The 20,913-nt window shown below is 38.8% G+C and overlaps 1 protein-coding gene across 1 annotated transcript in view; it reads right to left on the bottom strand.

The window, feature by feature from the left end:
* Positions 1-3,583: 3,583 nt before the first annotated feature.
* LOC124777219 (protein takeout) overlaps positions 3,584-20,913 on the bottom strand; it is a 69,466-nt gene continuing 52,136 nt past the window's right edge. Inside the window, exons 5-6 of the mRNA XM_047252538.1 lie at positions 10,415-10,564; positions 3,584-4,388 (exon numbers count right to left, since the gene is read on the bottom strand). Of these exons, the coding sequence (XP_047108494.1) occupies positions 4,237-4,388; positions 10,415-10,564 (302 nt within the window). The 3' untranslated portion in view covers positions 3,584-4,236. The remainder of the gene's footprint in view (positions 4,389-10,414; positions 10,565-20,913) is intronic.

A 20,913-nucleotide genomic window follows, 5' to 3' on the forward strand; every position in this document is an offset into this window, starting at 1 on the left:
TGTTACTGAAAAGATGGGGTTGTCAGGTTCGGTAGATGCTGCTATGGATTACCTTAGACCAGACATTTCAAGTAATTTCCATAATATGAATTTGACCCTCACTACCCCAACAGAAATAATGTCCATCATAAAATCTTTAAAATCAAAAACATCTAGTGGGTATGATGAAATATCAACAAAGTTAATTAAAGAATGTGATTCTGAGCTAAGTAACATATTAAGCTATCTGTGTAACCAGTCGTTTATCAGTGGAATATTTCCTGAATGGCTGAAATATGCTGAAGTTAAGCCACTGTTTAAGAAGGGAGATAAAGAAATAGCATCAAATTTCCGTCCAATTTCACTGTTACCAGCATTCTCAAAAATTTTCGAAAAAGTAATGTACTGTCGTCTTTATAACCATCTTATCTCAAATAACATACTGTCAAAGTCACAGTTTGGATTTCTAAAAGGTTCTGATATTGAGAAGGCTATCTTCACTTACAGTGAAAATGTGCTTAATTCATTAGACAAAAAATTGCAGGCAACTGGTATATTTTGTGATCTATCAAAGGCATTTGACTGTGTAAATCACAATATCCTTTTAAGTAAACTAGAATATTATAGTGTAACAGGAAATGCTGCAAAATGGTTCAAATCTTATATCTCTGGCAGGAAACAAAGGGTGTTATTAGGAAAGAGCTTGATACATGTCTATCAGGCATCATCCAACTGGGAACTAATTACATGTGGGGTCCCACAAGGTTCCATTTTGGGGCCCTTACTTTTTCTTGTGTATATCAATGACCTTTCATCAGTAACATTACCAGATGCCAAGTTTGTTTTGTTTGCCGATGATACAAACATTGCAATAAATAGCAAATCAAGTGTAGTCTTAGAAAGATCAGCCAATAAAATATTTGTGGACATTAATCACTGGTTCCTAGCCAATTCTTTGTCACTAAACTTTGAAAAAACACACTACATGCAGTTCAGAACTTGTAAGGGGTGTCCCAAGAGTATATGTCTAACATATGATGACAAGAAGATGGAAGAAGTGGACAGTGTTAAATTCTTGGGATTACAGCTTGATAATAAATTCAATTGGGAGGAGCACACCACAGAACTGCTGAAGCGTCTTAACAAATCTCTGTTTGCAATGCGAATTTTGTCAGACGTAGGGGATATAAAAATTAAAAAGCTGGCATACTATGCTTACTTTCATTCCATAATGTCATATGGGATTATTTTTTGGGGTAATTCATCAAGCCAAGCTAAAGTTTTCCGGGCACAAAAACGTGCAGTAAGAATTATATGTGGTGTGAACTCAAGAACATCCTGCAGAAGCCTGTTTAGGGAACTAGGGATACTAACTACAGCTTCCCAGTATATTTATTCCTTAATGAAATTTGTCATTAAAAATATATCACTTTTTCAAACCAACAGCTCAATTCATGGAATCAATACTAGAAATAAGAATAATCTTCACAAGAATTTAAAGTCACTTAGTCTTGTACAAAAAGGTGTGCATTATTCAGGAACACACATTTTCAATAACTTGCCAGCAGCCATAAAAAGCTTAACAACCAATGAAATTCAGTTTAAGAGAAGCCTAAAGGATTTATTGGTGGCCAACTCCTTCTACTCCATTGATGAATTTCTTAGTAAAACCAACTGATTTGTATATAAGTACAACATAACTTCTGCACAATTTCAGTGCAGTAATGTGTTCACTGAAAATTTGTGTGTGTGTGTGTGTGTGTGTGTGTAAGTATAATCTAACTTCTGCACCATTTCAGTGCAGTAATGTGTTCATTGTAAATAAGTATTACAGTAGTTGTATTACATGTTTATTACCTTATAAATAAATAAAAAACGTTTTTTATTTTAAATTCAGTGCATTAGTATTTGTAAAAGGACTCTTAGTGTTCATTAAAAATGACGATCATTCCACTTGGGACCTGTGGAATGGTACATTAGTTTATTTGTTTTAGTTGTAAATATTTGTCATGTATTGTTGTTTTTCTGACATGTTCCACATCCAGGAGGACCTCCTCACTACAGATCAATTGGAATGAAAGTAAATCTAATCTAATCTAATCTAATCTATTGATTAGCTATTCCTATTAACAGAGGATACTAAATAATTACGTACTTGGAAGATCATTCGCAGCATAGTGAGAAACAATTATGAACAGATTTCGAAAAAGTCCGCAGCAATATGACTGCATAGCATAAAAGGAAAACTAGAGATATTGAAGGGAGTACAGGACGCCCTTATCACAAAAACGTGTTCGCGCGTTTCAAGGATGCTCGATCCAGTTTACAGGATGTGCATGTTAGTGACTTACTACGCCATGCACATGAAACCGGGGGCGACATATATTACAGTGATTTCAAGGGAAGCAATAGATGGTTGCATAACTTCAAACAACGCTACAGAATTGGAAGACGTAAGATAACGAAATTTCAGATTAAGCGTCTACCTGACGAAGCACAGCAAACTGCGGAATTGGCCCGAATATCTGTAAACGAGATAAATTCATTACGTCGTTCAGTAGGAAATTTGTTCTCAACTCCTACCAGTCGGACTTTGAAGGGGAAATGCATATGAAAGAAATCCTGGAAGACGGAAGTACCAAGGGAGTCATATCGAGATCAACTTACATCGGCTGTTGATCTGTATGGTAAACTGCCTGGATATTTATTGTGCTGCGAGAATTTGGAGGTACTGTGTACCCTACGATTCTTTCTTCCTTGTGTGACCTTGCGAGGGTAGTAGGGAATATTTACCTCGCAGCAAATAAGAGTGGGAAAATGGATGTAAGGGAACAACAACTATCATATGAGCACTAATTTTGTCCAATAAGTAGTCAAAATAACTTGCTTTTGTTTGATTCCTGGTCAATGTATAAAACTCATACTCCTTTAGAGGAAACTCTTCCTCCTGAAAAGTGTATGACATTGCAGTTCATACCACCTGGATCCACTACCATTGGACGAATTCAGCCTCTGGATATTCGTTTCTTTCCTACATATAAAACATATTATGGCAATATCTGCAGCTCCACCTTAAAGCATAGCCAGTTTCACGATAAGCTCCATCACACACTGTTTCGCATTTGGCTGCATACCATCACATTCCATCAGTTCTCACCACACAGTTACACCAATATGATTCTGCATACGTTCTTTAAGTGTGAATACCTAGTTGAATGCCTTGCACGGCTTGTAGCTCGGGAGGATTTCTCTTTTCATCTCGATGGTGCGAATCTTTGTGAACACTACGGCGTGCCATTTTTCATTCGGCGTTAATGGTGCAAGTTAATGGTTTGTTTTGAGCATTTCATGGATGTCCATTTTGTGATGTGTAAAACATAATCCCATAGAAGGCTGATCTCTGCACCTCCTGGACACTTACTTTCTGTCGCCCTTTTGATGTACATGGTGAGTTATTAGCAAATAATATTTTTCCTATCGTAATTGTTAACACAACGCTTCAAATGAGCCATACCAGAGTTAAACTTGCCATCTCGTACTCAGGGTTCCTTGTTAGACAATAAGAAAAATATAATCAGGTAATGACAAAGAAAAACAGAAGATATACAAAAAGGCAATAATATTATTTTATTAAATATTATCATACAGAGTGTATAAATATTAATTACATTTGCAAAATATTTATAGCGATGTATTTTCCCTTGTCTTTGGGAGACTCGGAACTCTATACAAAAGCATTTGGTACAAATATCATATGTCTCTTAATTTTAGATTTATCATCTCATGGCAGGATCTTCTGCAAAAATTAAGTATTGTGAAGGTCTCATTAACAGGTTGGCTAAGAGAGACAAATATGACAAGAGAAGCTGTTATTGGAAACAAGATCTCTTGTTGTCCTCACATAATGTAATAAGTTCAGCAGGCTTACAGCTGTTAAAGCTATCCCATAATGCATATCAGTACAAGCACAGGCTATTACGTGCGTCAGCAGGTGTCACATTTAAATACAGTACTGCTACGTAACGCCATACGTCTGTCAAATTTTGTTAATGTATTTCGATTAAAAAGCTTTCGCTATTGACGCCACAATGAATGTCCGACATACTGTAACAATTCTCAGTACTTTGCTAACTGAGCAGAGCTCTGAAAAAACTGTGTAATGCAATAAATTAAGTTGATGGTGAAAGTGAAGAGGTGTAATGAGACGAGGCGCAGCCTCCAGTCTGTGCAGCGCAGGCGCCGCTGAGGCGGTGCCGGCTAGTCGGTGAGCCACATTCCGTACGGGATCCTGGAGAAGAGCTTCTCCAGGAAGGCGCGCATGATGAGCACCAGCTTGCGCTTCAGGTCGGGCTTCATCTCCGTCAGAAGCTCTTGAGCGTTAGAGTTGATGAACAGGTTCAGTGCCGCCTCTGCAACAGTAGAGAAGGCACCAGTGACGTCACATGTGCTATTTTTCACCTGATGTCTGTGTACATATTCTGTACTCTCTCAACATAACTGCCACGTTTCTGCAGATGACGTAAGCTGAGCCGTTTCGTCAGAGCAGAAGATCCGATATTACAGTTATAGCTCCCATTAATGAAAACACGAGGCAAATTACAAATGGTCTAACAGAACAGGACTTAACACTGTATTTTTTTTAATACCTAACAATCGTCATACCTTATCATACTTGCACGAATCTTTCCTAATACGGAAATAACTTTAGTGCTTCAGTTATACACTCTGATTTAATACTGGAAGAATGCTTAAATCGCACAAAATGTAGTGACTATCTGTTGAAACAGTTGGTTTAGGACTTATTATTGCCATCTCAGGTTTCTGTAATGTTCTACCATAAAGTCTGAATACCGGCAGGTCACAGAAAATCCGTAAAATAATTCACTGTAAATGATACGAAGTTCAGACTCAGCATTGGACATGTGCATTTGACGACGCTTTGACAGTCGCACAGTAGGACTATTTAGACAGTGCACACCTACAGACCAGACCTTTCATTGTTTGTATACACTCTAAGGGGAAAAAAGAAAGAGAGAAAAGCGCAACACGAAAGAATTATGCGAATGGTACGGTTCTATGAGTATCGATGAAGATCCAGGCATCAGCGCAAGACGAAAATTGGCGTATGTGATGCACATGCACATGTGCAGGCAAACAAACGATTAAAACTGACGACGCTTTGACAGTCGCACAGTAGGCCTATTTAGACAGTGCACACCTACAGACCAAACCTTTCATTGTTTGTATACACTCTAAGGGGAAAAAATTGGATGAAAGAGCTTCACAGAGTGAGCGAGTTAATGACGTATTATTCCACCTCTGTCCCTTATGCAAGCCGTTATTCAGTTTAGCGTTGAGAGACTGACCTGTTGGATGTCCTCCTGAGGGATATCGTGGAAATTCTGTTCCATTGGAGCGTTAGATCGTCGAAATATCGAATTGGTTGGAGAGCCCTGCCCATAAATCTCTAAACGTTCTCAACTGGGGAGAGATCCATCGATCTTGCTATCCAAGGTAGGGTTTGGCAAGCACGAGCACATAGAGAGACTGGCTATGTGCAGGGGTCATTATCTTGCTGAAATGTAACCCCAGGACGGCTTGCTGTGAAGGGCAACTAAACGGACCATAGAATATCGTCGACATACTGATGTGCGGAAGGCTGTCGCGGATGACAACCGAACGGGTCCTGCTAGGATTAGAAATGGCACCACATATCATCACTCCTGGTTGCCCGGCCGTACGGCGGGCAAAAATTAGGGTAGATATCCCACTGCCGTCCGGGGCTTCCAGATATGTCTTCACCGGTCTTCGGGGCTCATTTCGAAGCGGGATTCATCACTGAAGACAATTCTGTTCCAGTCGACGAGATTACAGGCCGAAGAGGTATCTGGGGATGCTCCAGGCAGCCCACCAGAGATTTACATTGTAGTGCAAGAAGCATTTGAGTAAATACTCGCGTGTTGATAGAACCTACCGGTAACAAATCTAGCAGCCTGCCCCTGTATTGCTTCGACGTTTTCCCTTGACCGACGAGGTGGGCATACCAGACACTCGTGCATACTCAAGAATGGGTCACTTTATTGTTGTATACGCGGTCTCCTTTACACATGAGCCACGTTTCCGTACAATTCTCCAAATAAACCGACGTCCACCTTCGCCTTCCATGCTACCGTTCTTTCGTGTTCGTTCCGTTCCACACCGCTTTGCAACGTTACGCCTGGATATTTAATCGACGAAACTGTTTCAAGCAGTAGACTACTAATATTGTATTCGAACATTATGGATTGTTTTCCCTGCTCATCTTCATTAGCTTACATTTTTCTTCATTTAGAGCAATCTGAGATTCAGTAGATGAAATAGAAATTTTGTGAAGGCCATTTTGTATCCTCCTTCAGTCACTCAGCGACGACATCTGCCCGCACAGCACAGCGTCATCAGCAAACTGCCGCAGACTGCTGCTCACCTTGTCTGTCAGACTGTTTATGTGTATACAAAATAAGAGTGGTCCAATCACATTTCCCTGGGGCACTCTTGAGGATATTCTTGTCCCTGGTAAACACTCGCCGCCTATGACAATGTACTGGATTCTATTACTTAACAAATCTTAGAGCCTCTCACATATCTGGGAACCTTTTCCGTATGCTTGTACAATCGTTATAGTGTGCTAGACGCTTTCAGGTGATGTAGCAATGCTAAATCTGTCTGTTGCCCTTCATCCTAGGCTCACAGCATATCGCGTGGGGAAAGGGCAAGCTGAATTTCACACGAACTGTTGAAGCAGTTGCCGGGGAATAAAAAGCACTCCCATAGCACACGTTCAAAAATCTGTTAATTTTAAATGCGTTAACAAAAATACAGTACGTATTCGTCAAACAGAAATACACGCCACGTAAGGTTTTGCCTAATTTCGCGGATCGTTAACTTTAAAACCATTTCGTAAATGTTTCTGTAGTGGTCGAAATGAAAAAAAAAAGGCGCCTCGCAAATTTGCCGAATCATGAATGAAAAACTTTTTGTTTATCTTACTGGACGAAACCGAGAACGACTACAGAACGAGGCCCCAGCAGAAAAAAAATAGTAAGATGGATTTGTAATACTCTTAATTTCGAAACCAGTACTGTAATAAAATGGAACACCTACAGCCTTACGATGTTATTCATTACATGGCTACCAGTTTCGATGATTCAGTAATCATCTTCAAGGTTTAACTGACGCTGAGGGGTTTAACACTGCCGCGCGGGATTAGCCGAGCGGCCTAAGGCGCTGCAGTCATGGACTGTGCGGCTGGTCCCGGCGGAGGTTCGAGTCCTCCCTCGGGCATGGGTGTGTGTGTTTGTCCTTAGGATAATTTAGGTTAAGTAGTGTGTAAGCTTAGGGACTGGTGACCTTAGCAGTTAAGTCCCATAAGATTTCACACACATTTGAACTTTTTTTTTTTTTTTGGTTTAGCACTAATCGCCTACATCCCCTCAGCGTCAGCTAAGGCCTGAAGACGGTGTACGGAAGCACTGAAACTGGTAGCCATATAATAAAAAAGATCGTAAGGACAGCTGTAGGTGTTCCAATTTGCCGGCCGCTGGTGGCCGAGCGGTTCTAGGCGCTTCAGTCTGGAACCGCGCGACCGCTACGGTCGCAGGTTCGAATCCTGCCTCTTGCATGAACGTGTGTGATGTCCATAGGTCAGTTAGGTTTAAATAGCTCGAAGTTCTAGGGGACTGATGACCTCAGATGTTAAGTCCCATTGTGCTCAGAGCCATTTGAACCATTTTTTGTTCCAGTTTATTATATAACTGAAAGGACGAAGTCCCTCAAACCTCCAGTCAGAAGGATGTAGGGGAAGGCGGTGCAAGAGGTGGGGTAAGACGGGGAAGGGCTATAAGCTGCAGTTAGAGTGCTGCCATCTGTGGATAGCTACGTCAACATCATCAATACACAGGGCCCAGTGTGTTGACATTGCTGAACCTTAGTTTCGCGGCGGTTTCCGTGAGCTTTGCAAGGTACGTGCAATTGTTATACTGATTTGCAATATTTTACACCTTTCGAGGTCGTAAAACATGTGTTTCGTGAACATTTGTCCAGACTGTATATATAGCACTGAATAATACGTCTTATTAACAGTAAACTGTTGTGTCAGTAGTCAATTTTCACTAAATAGTGTTCATTTAGGCGTAACATAACCTGACAGCATGGTAGGGGACAAGACGGGGTGAGGCAATATGGGGAGCTTTCCAGTCTTGCTCCTACTATTTGTCCAACCATTACGTTCTTATCGTCTCGCTGCGGGTTTTGAACACTTACATTATACGTTGAATACAATTGTAAATAGAACGGTATTTGTTATTCCAACGTTTCCTAATTAACTACAAAGTATGCCTTAGGCTATATGGTGAATAAAAATACACAAAACGTGCAATGTCAGTATTCTTGCTATGCTCTAACGACTGACTCTTGGAAATTTGGTATTTACTATATAATATAGATTACCAGGAATGATCTGACTCAATAGTACGTTCCACGTGTTTTATTTCAGATGGTTCGCAAGTATCGGCGACAAATGTCTAGGCAAGATTGGTCATTGGAGTCAATGGAAGGCGCTGTAAATGCTGTTACAGAAGGTCATATGGGTTCTTTCTTGGCTGATCGACTGTTCAACGTGCCACAGAAATCTGTGTTTCAGCGTCGGGGTGCCCACGACACTTGTGCAGGGACAGAAAGTGATGATGACGAGGCTGTCCACACTTGTGTACCATGTGAATGTAAGAGGCCTAAATAAAACGTACTGCCTGATTCTACAATTAGCAGAACCATGTTTCGAAACCTTCTCGTCACATGATTTCTTTATTCCACTCCTTATTTAAGCTTTAGAGATGAATTCCTGCTAGTTCCCCGTCTTACCCCGCATATGGGGCAAGACGGGGAATTGGTAGTTTATGCTTCTAATCGAGATATTTCTAATTAAATGTAATAAGTTTGCAGGTTTCTTTGCATGCTATTGTAATTCAATGGTTAAGTAAACAAATGATAATCAAACCTACTTGAATTTGTTCATTTTTGTCCCTTTTGTAAGGGTTTAAAGTTAGCTTCCCCATCTTGCACCGCCATCCCCTACATGCAGAAACCGGTAACGGTTGATTTACATAAACTTTTTAGACCATACTTGTGGCTTATTGCTGTTTAAATTATAATTATAGCAATTGTACTACAGCCACGATTCTCAGTAACTTACGTTTCGACAAGATAGTGTGGAAACTCGGAACACATTCCCATAAGTAGTACCCAGACGGGGGCATGAACAGCATTTCTACTGAATACAGTCACAAATGAAAGGAATATAGGTTCTATTTACTCGTAATATTACTTTGACAAGGAAGTAACTAGAAACGACGCATTAGTTAAGCACTGAGAATGATGACGAACGAAATCAGACGAAGAGTTGTTTAATGGACTATTTCGCAATTTCCACGTGAGTAAAATAATAGATACACGAACCTTCCTATCGAAAAACGTCCTTGGGAATCAGTTTCTCTGTTAGTGAAAAGCGTATCAAAATTCCTACATTAGTTTCTGAGATTAGCCTTCACATACAGACAGAAATGTGCGGTGGAGGTTTTTAATCAAGGACTGTTTTAACAAAAGTTAACAAACTTCATTTTTTCAAAATGCGTTTTTAGCGGATTCTAGTACTTTAATACGAGCCTCGTACAATGGCTAAAATACGACAAAGCTGGATTTTTGCCGTTGTAAAATGTGTCTGAAGTAAGCAATTCTTTACAAAACTTGACATCTTCATTTTTCAAGATTCCACAAAACTCAGCTAATTCTTATTTAAAACTGGATAGTTAGAACTAAGAATATAAAATTTAAAAGTTAAATTTAATAGCCTTTACACTCGTATGTATTTATTGTCAGACGATTGCACAACATCCTGTAAGATAAACCATTTGTTTGCTTAGCGTTTGTCGGACAGCTGTGCATATCATCACGCTTAATTTTCTTTCATGTACAGCCACCGGTTTACTTCAAGTTTAGTAGCTGTTGTAGTACACTCATGTTGAAACATCATTAAAATGTTAGAAGATTCAGCATATTCTGAAACAGTACAGGAGGTAAAAATTGCGAGATAAAGCAGGAACCTCCCTTTTCTTGCTCCATATCGGTTGGCACTTGCATGACTGATATAGCTTGCAACAATGCTGTGTGTCTACCACTTTATGAATTCTGTATTACCACAGTGAGATTGATCCTGCTATATGGCGAAATTATTAGAATATTTATCACTCTTGCAATTTATCATATGCAAATATGATATATCAGTAAATGATAATCACCTTGCAGTGATTCTGCAATGTTCGAGCCAGACTTTTTTCTGGGAACACACAGGATCGCTTGAATGCTCATATATTAACGCAAAGTTTTTGCGAACTATTGAACTTACGCAGCACGGTGTTTCCGTTGTGCAGATTCTCAACGCCCATGGAAATGCTGCGCACAGCAAAGTCCATCTTGAGGTCCTCCACTGTGAGGTACTCGTGGCCCTGCACCTCCTGGGGCCGCGCGCGGAAGTATACCTTTGCCTTCACACCCTCTGAAATAAAAAAAATGACACTCGTGATAATTATCATCATACTGACAACATAAACATTTTTAAAGTTCGCAATTTCATCTCGTAAAGATCACTGGTTACTGCATTTCTATTAGCAGGGATACTACATCCATTGTGAACCGGTATTTACGAAGAACAAAATTCACTCTATAAGCATCATTACAGACATGAAAAGTTGATATTCACTGCCAAAAGAAATCGGTTGTGTTCAAGGAACAATGATTTTGCGCTCAGTACCAACGAAACCGATTGATCATAAAAGACGCACAACTAGCCGGCCGCACAGCTTGATATAATAAACACACACACACACACACACACACACACACACACACACACACACACACATATATATATATATATATATATATATATATATATATATATATATATATATATATGCTGATATGAATATAACGACCACTGGTTGTAATTATCAGTTACGGTTTGCGAATATTGAGAGTCTTGCATACCGAAAGCACTTTCGGTTTTTAACTCACTAAGTGCTGAAAAAATATGTGCTCCTTAACATTTCAAGATTCAGTGATTCGTTTTCAATCAGTATGCAGAAAGAGGATTACTCGAAAAATATTAATCATAACAATTGAAGAAGTATAAGATTTTCAATACTAATCCGCCTTTAAAGTGAATAATTATCATTGAGACTGGAGAGGGAAGAGAAAGTAAGGCTAGTTAATCCATACATATTATAAAAATGATGTACGTATGTATACATCTATGCGTATGTGTTTCACATCTCCTCCTAAACTACTTGACCGATATGAATCAAACTTAGTGCACATATCACTTACTGTCTGGGAAGAATCGTTGCGGGGCTAAGAACTATGTATTTATCAAAGGAATGGAGTTGGGGATGGAAAAGCAGTGTCGCCCACGATGTGCGAATACCCATACTTTATTCACCCAACATTTGAGAATGAGAGCACTTCGTGAGTCGCAACATACTTTACACATAATTTAAAACCTTTAGGAAAACTTTCGTCGCTGACACCCCTCTCAAAACAATGAAAGGAAAATAGTCGCTTACTACATCTTTGCTGTTCATAGAGCAAAAGGCTATCTGAAGCATGACATTTTATTTAATTACTTCTTTACTACTAATTGTGCTCGCGAAACATTTTGCAAATGGTATTCAGGAATGAACCACCAAAATCATATAACTCTATGACGCATAGTTCAGGAGATATGACAGCACAAAAAACGAGATACATGAAATACTGGAGCATCAGGGATGAGCATTTAATTTATTACTTAACTGCTACTAACTCGCAACACATTTCGCAGACAGGGTCCACATACGCCGCTGAATATACCTCCGAAACTATGTCATTGTAAGACCAGTAGGCCAGGAGACGTGACGTCAAATATTAAGATGCGTGAGAAACTGCCGGATGGGTGCACTAGTGGCGTCATGGTTACCATGGGAACCGAGTTTTAACTGGTGAACTGAAATGTACCTGGCCTCCACGCCACGGTTAGGTTTAAGCTTTTACGCTTTCAGTTGCACTCTAGTGCAGCGGTTTAGAAGAAATAACACAGGCTAATGTCTTTTACAATCACTGACATATGTGCATAAAAGTTGGTTTTAAAAATAATTATTGCCGCTACTACTATCAGTTCTGCCACAGAAAAATGAGGAGGCCGGGCCTCCATTGCCTCATCTAAGCAGCCACCATTAGTGGAAGGAGCATTTGGACTGAGTGAGGGTGAGGAGGAGATGGACAGAGAGAGTGATAGGAGTAGATGGACTAATAGAACACTGGAATAAATACATTCACGCGCAATGTAGGATATGCAGGTAGTGAGAGAATACAGAAAACAGTAAATGAAAGAAGAAGACAGTTTTCTGCCACGCGAAGGCAGTTATAGTTATAGCTTTTAAAAAAATTAGAATGCGGAATAACCCGAGACACACAGGGATGCAACTTCTGGAATACATTTGGTTAGGCAAAATTGTAGAATTCAAATCTGCGTCTATACTCCGCAATGTGTGGTGAAGTGTGCTTTTCGTCCTGCGGATGTAGATATTGGAGCATAAAGCAAGGGTATACAAGAGTTCAGGTCATTATTAGCGAAGACGACTGCGTTAAAGTTTAGTAGGAAACGTAAACAAAATTTTAGGAAGTACAAAATCTATAAATTGCAAAGCGATGATAAAAAATTTGGGGCAAGTAAAAACAGCGATCGCAGTTCAGAAGAGAAGTAAAAAGAACTAAGAGAAATAAGAACAAATAAGCATTGTGGTACGCTATTGGTTTACTAAAGACAAAGTTAAGTACCCGCCAATAGATTTAAAAAAATACCAGGAATTAAAAGACGATAGGAAATGCAATAACGTAAATATGGGTTTTCAAACGTCCGCAAAACACAATGTATTTCTTTTTTTCTATTTACCCAGACATGTTTTACTCCGTGTCATCTGTATATTTGTTCTATTTCTGTGAAAAATTATACACAGTTCATGGCTATCTTTTTAAAATTACAAACTATAACACGTGACATTTTATGTTTTCTTTCATTAATCACCTGAAATTAAACTCATTAAGAAAGTGGTTTCGTTCATTTTTATGATTTTACAGCGCGTCACCTACAACGTTTACACTTTTTGAGAGTAGCAGTGGTATAAGTCCTGTACTTACGTTTTCCGTTTTTTTTGTGAGTCATTTGTGTGTTTCTTGCTTTGATTATAATTACATACACTTTTACAGACTTTATAGATCGCCCTCGCCTGTTACCACACATTTTGAAACACAGGATGAGATCTTGGAGTAAACTTACATCGCCATGCTCATTGGGAGACACAATGTTGTTGTTACCAGTCACTTGTTTCTCACTTTGTTTTTGTCCAGCGTGGTGCTAATGTTGAAACATTTGTTGCCATATTTCGTGGTGCATCTACTAGGGAGAAACTTATTTGCTGTGTGCGCGCGATGGCGTGTAAGAGAGAGAGAGAGAGAGAGAGAGAGAGAGAGAGAACGTGACCGGAGGAGTGGAGTTGAGAAAAAGATGTTTTCATATGGATAAAGACTTTGATATACTATGTTTTCTTTGAGCAAACGTCTTTGTATTATTCGTTAAGTGTTGCAGGCATTTTTGCAGCGTAGTGTTGTCTATTGATTCGGAACTATCTTGCACCTCTGAGTACAGAAACTGAGCTGCAATTTAAACACTGCTTAACAATCACCAGCAGAAACTGTAGTTATGAAAGTATCAATCACTTTCTCTATTACCTGATCAGAGAAAACTGGAAAGAGATTTTTAACCGCAAACCCAGAGATGGAGAATATAATAAATTTATTAGAAATTTTTCCACATATTTTGAACTGTGCTTCTCTCCAACACAGAGGAAACTAGTCACAAGGAAAACAAAAAATAAATGGACCAGTCCTGGGATTTTGGTACTCTCAAACAAAAAATGATTAATATACATATTGTCCAAACAGCTCACGTCACCAAAATTTATACTTATTACAAAACCTATAAAACGATCTTAAAAAATGTTGTCAAACAAGCAGAAATAATGGCAAATGACACATTCATAAAAAATTCTGCTAATAAGATGAAAGTCATATGGAATATTGTAAGGAAGGAAACTGCAGCAAACAGACAGATTTCAATAATATTGACTGCCTAATGGAGAAATCAGTTGTGATAACTGAAACTACAATAATTGGAAAGAAATTTAATTCCTACTTTACACAGATAGCTGAACATCTTATAAATCAAAATTTACAGAATACTCCCAGAAATCAATCCACATGTATTATAAACAATCAATCTATTTTTCTATACCTTACCAGTGACAAGGAAATAATTGTTATAATCAAAGAACTGAAGCCCAAATTCCCTGTTGATACTGATAATAACCTACATCTTGAAGAAATGTGCTCCCCTCATAGCAAGGCCACTTGTCGACACTTGTAACAGTACTCTACCAGAAGGGGTGTTTCCAGATAAACTAAAGAGAGCAAAAGTAAAAACTCTGTTCAAGAAAGGCATAAAGGTAGAAGTATCAAACTACAGGCCTGTTTCACTACTATCTGTTTTTACCAAAACCTGTTATAAAAGACTAATCAGTTTTATAGAAAAAATAATTACTTCTCAAATACGCAACATTGACTCTGAAAATCTAAATCTACTGAGACTGATATTGCTGCATTCCTAAATGAGGCCTTAAATGCAATAGCAAAGAGCATATCTCAGCTATATTTCTAGACCACTCTAAAGTATTCGTTGTCATCAATCACAACTCCTTGCTTAAGAAACTTGAATTGGTACGTATTAGGGACTCATCATATCTCCAAAATATAGAGCATGTAGTTGAGCTTGCTAACCAAGAAAGGAACAAGATATGTCCTACTGCTCAGAAAAGCAGAGCATTAAGTATGATGTACCGTAAGACTCCATTCTAGGACAAATTCTGGTTCTACTATTTGTAAATGATTTGGAACCGACCAGTCCACGCCATAAATGCAAAAAATTGGCAGATGACACAGATGTGTTAATAAAAGGAAGGACCAGAGAAGAATTACTGAATGGGATTAAAAAGTGTACCACCCACATTACAGACTGGCTTCCTGGAAACAATTTAGTAATAAACACAGAAAAAACAGTTACAATGCACTTACATATAATACAAAATAAATGTACATAACACCAGAGACAGGGAGTAAAATAACTGATGATGGTCGAAGTAGAGAGAATATAAAATGTAGACTGGCAATGGCAAGGAAATCGTTTCTGAAGAAGAGAAATTTGTTAACATCGAGTATAGATTTAAGTGCAGGAAGGCGTTTCTGAAAGTATTTGTATGGAGTGTAGACATGTATGGAAGTGAAACATGGACGATAACCAGTTTGGACAAGAAGAGAATAGAAGCTTTCGAAATGTGGTGCTACAGAAGAATGCTGAAGATAAGGTGGGTAGATCACGTAACTAATGAGGAGGTATTGAATAGGATTGGGGAGAAGAGAAGTTTGTGGCACAACTTGACTAGAAGAAGGGATCGGTTGGTAGGACATGTTTCGAGGCATCAAGGGATCACAAATTTAGCATTGGAGGGCAGCGTGGAGGGTAAAAATCGTAGAGGGAGACCAAGAGATGAATACACTAAGCAGATTCAGAAGGATGTAGGTTGCGGTAGGTACTGGGAGATGAAGAAGCTTGCACAGGATAGAGTAGCATGGAGAGCTACATCAAACCAGTCTCAGGACTGAAGACCACAACAACAACAACAACAACAACACCAGACATACAGCCGTTTACCAGAATCCTTGAAAATGTAAGGTCTACAAAATTTCTTGGAACATGGACCCAAGAAGATCTAAGATAGATCAAACATGCATAATACATTATAAATAAATTAAATACCATTTGTTGTACTATCAAAATTCTTTCTGGTTGCACTTTGAAAGAGACACTAAAAATGTATACTTTGCCCAGGCAGAATCTTTACTGTGGCATGGCATAATCTTCTGGGGCAATCCACCTGCCAGCAAAAGTTCTTTTATATCAGAAAAGAGAGTTGTAAGAGCCATAGAAAATGCTGCCTCAAGAATCTCATCAAAGACCTTATTTAATAAACTTCACATTATTCCACTACCATGTGTATATATCTTACAAGGAATAACATTTGTTAGGAAATCTTAGAAAATAGCAACAATCTTGTATCAACTGCCCAGAGTAAGCAGAAAGCAGGATATACATGTTCAATATGCATACACCACAGAATGGATGACTGCTAACAAGAGACAGGTTATACAATAAGCTACCTAGTAACATTAAATCAATAAAAGACTCCTCAAAATTTAAAACTACTGTCCATAAATATTTATTGCAAACGTGTTGTTATAGTATAGATGAATATCTTGAAACATAAAAATTTGTTGCCAAATATTAACAAAAGAATGTATGAAATGTTATCAAAAGTTGTATGTAAAAAGAAAAGCTGATGGAATTACTTGTGTTAAATATTATGTATGAAAGCTGAATTTTCAGCTGTGATAATACCAAGCCTAAATCAATGTAAATATTCCTCTATAATTTAAAAATGTGTATCATAAATCACAAAGACTTATCTTATAACATGTTGTATACCTTGTGCTACAAATCATTAGAAGGATCACTAAAAAATGAAATGAAATGAAACTTCTTTTTGTATATGAAAGTGTTCCTCTGTTGTAAGTGTTTGGTAGAGACTATTGCTTTCTCTGAGGATGTATGGATCAGTTAGAATATGATTTGGTCAGTGGTTTTCCTCTATGAGATGATCTGCAAAAGTGGAGTGTGAACTGTGACTTTTTAAGGCTCTGAGATGCGAAGGACAGCTAAATGTGCAGCATGTTTGCCCTGAGTCGACAATTTGGTACGAACTGCAAGTTACCTGATAGATTCTAGCGTTTCTTCCCATTTGTCTGTGCAGGTTATGTTGGTGTTGAGATTTTTATGTGCTCGTTGTTTGTGCAGAATGATATTTATAGTCCTTGTATCTTCAGTAAATTCCTTACTTTGGAGATGCTTTCGTTGCTTTATATTTGTATGTGCTGTGCAATGTTCCTTGAATATTGCCTCTGTTCCCCTATGTTCCCTGTGTCTTTATGTGTTGGTGCTCCTGGGTCCTTGTTTTGGCTGGTGGGTTGTCATTGATTTGTTCTTTTTAAATTGCTTTTTTAAAATGTTGTTGTTTAATTTGTTCTTTGTTTGTATTCTTTACCCTTTCTCTCTGGATATCTGATGCATTTGTTTAGTTCCTGTGTGTAGCTGAACATATCTAATGTGACCTGTATAGTATGGATATAAAACTTCAATGTTTGTGTTGCAATGGGTGATTGGACTGGTTGTGAATAGTTGTGGATTTACTGCATAGTTCAAAATTATGGTTATTGTTTATAATGTGTATGACGATGTCTAGGAATTTTACACCATGTCTGCTTCTGTCTCAATTATGAATTTAATTTCAGGATGGACTATGTTTATGTCACTGTGTTGGTGTTTTATCCAGGTGTCTGTATCATCTACCTAACAAACAATTTCATTTAGGTAGCAGTGCTGGTGTGTATGCTTGTATTGTTTTGGATGTACACTACTGGCCTTTAAATTGCTACACCACGAAGATGACGTGCTACAGACGCGAAATTTAACCGACAGGAAGAAGATGCTGTGATATGCAAATGATTAGCTTTTCAGAGCATTCACACAAGATTGGCGCCGGTGGCGACACCAACAACACGCTGACATGAGGAAAGTTACCAATCTATTTCTCATACACAAACAGCAGTTCACCGGCGTTGCCTGGTGAAACGTTGGTGTGATGCCTCGTGTAAGGAGGAGAAATGCGTACCATCACGTTTCCGACTTTGATAAAGGTCGGATTGTAGCCTATCGCCATTGCGGTTTATCGTATCCCGACATTGCCGCTCGCGTTGGTTGAGATCCAATGACTGTTAGCAGAATATGGAATCGGTGGGTTCAGGAGGGTAATACGGAACGCCGTGCTGGATCCCAACGGCCTCGTATCACTAGCAGTCGAGATAACAGACATCTTATCCGCATGGCTGTAACAGATCGTGCAGCCACGTCTCGATCCCTGAGTCAACAGATCGGGACGTTTGCAAGACAACAACCATCTGCACGAACAGTACGACGACGTTTGCAGCAGCATGACCTATCAGCTCGGAGACCATGGCTGCGGTTACCCTTGACGCTGCACCACAGACAGGGGCGCCTGCGTTGGAGTACTCAATGATGAACCTGGGTGCACGAATGGCAAAACGTCATTTTTTCAGATGCATCCAGATTCTGTTTACAGCATCATGATGGTCGAATCCGCGACATCGCGGTGAACTCACATTGGAAGCGTGTATGCATCATCGCCATACTGGCGTATCACTCGGCGTGATGGTATGGGGTGCCATTGGTTACACGTCTCGGTCACCTCTTGTTCGCATTGACGGCACTTTGAACAGTGGACGTTACATTTCAGGTGTGTTACGACCCGTGGTTCTACCGTTCATTCGATCCCTGCGAAACCCTACATTTCAGCAGGATAATGCAAGACCGCATGTTGCAGGTACTGTACGTGCCTTTCTGGATACAGAAAATGTTCGACTGCTGCCCTGCTTATCTCTCATCAACTGAAAACGTCTGGTCAATGGTGGCCGAGCAACTGGCTTGTTACAATACGCCAGTCACTACTCTTGATGAACTTTGGTGTGGTGTTGAAGCTGCATGGGCAGCTGTACCTGTACACGCCATCCAATCTCTGTTTCACTCATTGCCCAGGCATATCAAGGCCGTTGTCACGGCCAGAAGTGGTTGTTCTGGGTACTGAGTTCTCAGGATCTATGCACCCAAATTGCGTGAAAAAGTAATCACATGTCAGTTCTAGTATAATATATTTGTCCAATGAATACCTGTTTATCATCTGCATTTCTTCTTGGTGTAGCAATTTTGATGGCCAATATTGTATAGTTCCATTGAATATTTTGTTTTCATTGTGGTTGAGAAACATGTTGGCAAGTAGGTGACTAATGGGTGAGCCCATGGGAAGGATTGCTTAGTGACAAGTGTGTGATTGCATGATTGATGTAACACAAGGCAGACAATGAGACCGATTATGAGAGGATTCCAGGAAACATTTAATAAGGCCTCACTGTAGAAGGCAACATTTATGGATTGACAAAGACGTGCATTTGCTTCACACAGTGTTAGAAACAGGCCACAGGGTGGAAGAAGAAACATGGTGATGGAGTCCCTACTTTGAATGAACGATCTCCTATGAAGTCAATATGTAAATGTGCTTTGGAACTCTGTATACCAAGGACAACAATAAAGAATCACATGAGAAAAGATTTTAAGGTCACACAATTTCAACTGATAGTCATAAACTGGTTATTGCATATGTACTAGAATGTGTGCATTTTAGCATGATGTGCTTTGTTAACTCAGTTACCAAATGCAATGAACCATCCAAAGGTTATGTTTCTAGATCAGTGTGCCATTTACCAAACTCATGTGTTAGAAATATTGTTATTTGGGCCACAGTGATTCCTCATTACATTGTTGAGTTAGAAAAGAACCTGCCTCATGTAGTAATAGAGCAGCGATGACATCACAACATCTGCTTGGACTGTACGCCTTTGAAGTGCATGAATTCCTAAATGACAACTTTCCAGAATAGCGGATGGATTGTGGTCCATCAGCAACACCAGCTTCCTTGAAATGGCCACCAGGAATTCCTGATCTCATCACTCTACAGCTACATCTACATCTACATCTCTTTGTGGGGAGTCATTAATGCACATGTGTATGCATGCTTTTACATAAATTAAGAACTGTGCAATGCTGTTGAGGCATTTCACACAATAACACTAGAAATGCTAAAAAGTTTGTTAAGAATAACGTAGAGGTGTATGAAAACGTCTTTACAGCATGGTGGGGAACATACCGAAATGTTGCACACTTAATGCGTTATTTAGTACTTGTACTAAAACAAATCAAATCAAATAAATCAGGATTCAATACTAAAGGGTATGGGGACTTCTTGTCCACCATGTAGGTTATATAAAAGGTACAGGGTTTGTTGTTGGTGGTATGCTTAAGTCTTTTCTGTTAGTTCACTGGAGTTTTGTATGTTTCTGTTGTCTGTGAAAGTGTACAGTTTGTGTAATAATGTGAGAATACATCTAGCTAAGTGGTCATATAATGCATTTCTGAATCTGACTGTTGCTCTAATTAATGTTGGGTTTGTGCATTTTAATTTAAATTTTGTGTTTTGGAATATTTGCGCCACATACTTTGATTGAAAATTAGTGCTGGTAACTTTGAGGGGTTTTATAATCTTCCTTGTAGTTGTTTGGTACATCATGAAGGGATCACTGATTGTTATAACGATATCGTTCTCATCTAGGATTTCTTTTCATTTGTGGATGTTTTCAGTTTAACGAGCTTCAACCCCATCATGATAACACATGGTAAAAAAAAGGAAGCCAGCAGTACTGGTCACTCAGGCAAAAAAGACACCGTGGATTGGAAAGATTAGATTAGATTAGATTAGATTAATACTAGTTCCATGGATCATGAATACGATATTTCGTAATGATGTGGAACGAGTCAAATTTTCCAATACATGACATAATTAGGTTAATTTAACAACATACTTAAGTTAATATAACAACTTTATTTTTTTATTTTTTTTATTTTTTTAAATATTTTTTTCTTTTTTTCTTAATTTATATCTAAAAATTCCTCTATGGAGTAGAAGGAGTTGTCATTCAGAAATTCTTTTAATTTCTTCTTAAATACTTGTTGGT

Source organism: Schistocerca piceifrons, chromosome 2, assembly GCF_021461385.2.
Source record: "Schistocerca piceifrons isolate TAMUIC-IGC-003096 chromosome 2, iqSchPice1.1, whole genome shotgun sequence".
Classification (NCBI taxonomy): Eukaryota; Metazoa; Arthropoda; class Insecta; order Orthoptera; family Acrididae; genus Schistocerca; species Schistocerca piceifrons.